At 40.3% G+C, this 2,225-nt stretch overlaps 1 protein-coding gene across 1 annotated transcript; it reads right to left on the minus strand.

Annotated features, from left to right (window-relative positions):
* ovca2 (OVCA2 serine hydrolase domain containing) lies at positions 1 to 1,757 on the minus strand. The gene is made up of 2 exons (XM_044042639.1): positions 1,330 to 1,757; positions 1 to 681 (listed from the first exon to the last, which is right to left on the minus strand). Exons 1-2 carry the CDS (start codon positions 1,481 to 1,483, stop codon positions 155 to 157), a joined length of 681 nt encoding a protein of 226 aa, XP_043898574.1. The 5' UTR covers positions 1,484 to 1,757; the 3' UTR covers positions 1 to 154.
* Between the last annotated feature and the right edge of the window lie 468 nt (positions 1,758 to 2,225).

Consider the following 2,225-nt stretch of genomic DNA (forward strand, 5'->3'; position numbering starts at 1 on the left):
TAAAATATATAACTGTCATTTAATTTATTGCCAACTACATGACATATTCCCTGAAAAAACAATCATTGACCTTTTCTGGAGAAGAGGAAAAGGGCCTCCTTTTAAAGTCACGACTTTACATTAAATAACGCACATTCACAGTTTGTAGCTCTTCTCATTGGAAACTCTTGAGAAAGTCCTGGTAGGTTTGTCTGTGAGCAGAAGCAGCAGGAACAAAATGGCCACCAGGATGCTCCAAGATCTTAGGCTCGAGGAAGAAGGGGAGGAGCTCTTTGCTCATGCTGCCAGGAATGACTCGGTCCTCCAGTCCGAACACGTGCAGGGAGGGGATCTGGATGGGAGCGTCGTAGAAAGTCTTGTGTTCTGTACACGCGCTCCGGAAACCGGCGACAAGGATGGCAAAGCGAAAGCTGAACTCGGGCTCCAGCCGTCGCTCCTGGAGAGAGCACAGCATGGCTACAAAAGCCGCTCCCTGACTAAAGCCCAGGATGCCGTCAAACGGACCCTGGTCCTTCACAGCTTCTCTTACAACTGCCACACTCTCGTCGATGCCCAGGCTTTCCTCGCACTGCTGCTGAGCACTGAAGCTCCGAGCCTGGACATCAGAAAACCACCAACCCCTGGAGTGTTCACAACCACCGGGAGCTGGAGCATCCGAACCACTCTCCTTCTCTGAAGTCTCTGAAAGAACAGAGGAAGAAAAAGATTATTATGATGCTCAACACACAACAGACAGAGTGTGTGACCAGCAATGATTCCAATATTGCTGTGTCCTAATTTTAATAAAAGTTGGTTACTACTTTCATTATGGACTTTACAGACCTGTTTCATAATAAAACTGATTAATAATGACAATCATGATCTGGCAAATTTCAAGTCTTTGATGGAATTCTTCAAATGTCTTCTTTCTTTCTGAAAAATGGCTCAAAGCCCAAAAAAAATTCAGTTTACAAAGAAGGTGCAACCATAAAAATATGGCGTTTTTTTTTTTTTTTTAATTCAGTAACTTAAGCTCTAAACTAGCAGAATTAGTTTTTGTAACCATGGCTACGTTCACATACATAGTAGAAGCCATTCAATATTCATTTGTGTTTTCTTTTTGGTATTGCGTATCATTTTTGTAGTTTATCGTTTGGCCACTAGAGGGCACAATGCACCAGTTTAAGCAGATTTAGTGTGTTTGTGTGCGTGTACATACTGGACCTTCAAAAACAAGTACCATTTAAAAACATTACATAGTTTATGTATAAATAAATGTCATATTCTTTCATAAATACACTAACAGTGACTGTGTAGTCAGGAGGCAGGAACAGAGGATGAAAGGCCCACCTTCACTGTCGATTTGCAGCACAGAGTGCGGTGCATTCACGTACACCAACTCCACTTGTTTCTTCAGCAGCTTCCGCAGAGCTCCGGTCTTCTCCCGGAAAGAGCTGCCGTTCTGTCGGTAACCGTGTATGCACAGAACCCGCAGAGGAGCCATGGAGAGGTTAGCCTAGCTGTAGCCGAACTAGCTTAAGAAGTTCACAACGTATTAATATTTTAAATGTATATAATAAGCGAGTCGTTGTCAAAGAGCAGAGTGCTTTATCTGGTCTTCGATTTCACGGCGGGATTTGTCAAGGATGACATACGAGTTACTAAAGTGTTAGTTTAACTAAAATTCGGTGAGTTCGTACTTTACTCGGCGTGGATCAGTTTCGACTGCACTTTCCTTTTCTTCTTCCTTAGCGTGTAAAGGCAGTTTTCTTTCATGTAGTTACAGTACTGCCATCTTCTGGTGCCAGGTAGTAAATATAGATTCTTCTGTTTTTATTCGACACTGCATTTTTTGGGGGTGAAATGCACAAATGTTCCCCATGTCTTCTGCCCAAGGTTATAATACTTATATATATAGTTTTATATTAGTTTTAGTTTTGACTTTTGATTTTTAAAATGAGTTCGTTTTAATTAGTTTTAAGAGTGTGTCTGCTAGTTTTTTTATTAGCTTTTATATTTTGTAAATGCTTAGTTTTATTTTAGTTTTTTTGTAATATGGAGTATTTACCAGGTGCAACATATTACAGTCTACAAGAAAGTAACCTGCAGTGCAAAATGTGCACAATACAGTTAGCGTGTAAGTTAAAAAACAAAAACAAATAGCGAACAGACTAAAGACACACATGAACATAACAACATAAATAATAATAAATAACCCTCATGAGACACACATAAACATGTAGTGG

This window comes from Solea senegalensis, linkage group LG13, assembly GCF_019176455.1.
Source record: "Solea senegalensis isolate Sse05_10M linkage group LG13, IFAPA_SoseM_1, whole genome shotgun sequence".
Lineage (NCBI taxonomy): Eukaryota > Metazoa > Chordata > Actinopteri > Pleuronectiformes > Soleidae > Solea > Solea senegalensis.

Excerpts from the sequence above, each read along its gene's own strand:
- ovca2 (XM_044042639.1), bottom strand. The coding sequence starts at position 1,483 with ATGGCTCCTCTGCGGGTTCTGTGCATACACGGTTACCGACAGAACGGC. Across the intron at positions 682-1,329 it reads GCTGCAAATCGACAGTGAAG|AGACTTCAGAGAAGGAGAGT; the intron begins GTGGGCCTTTCA and ends CTGTTCTTTCAG.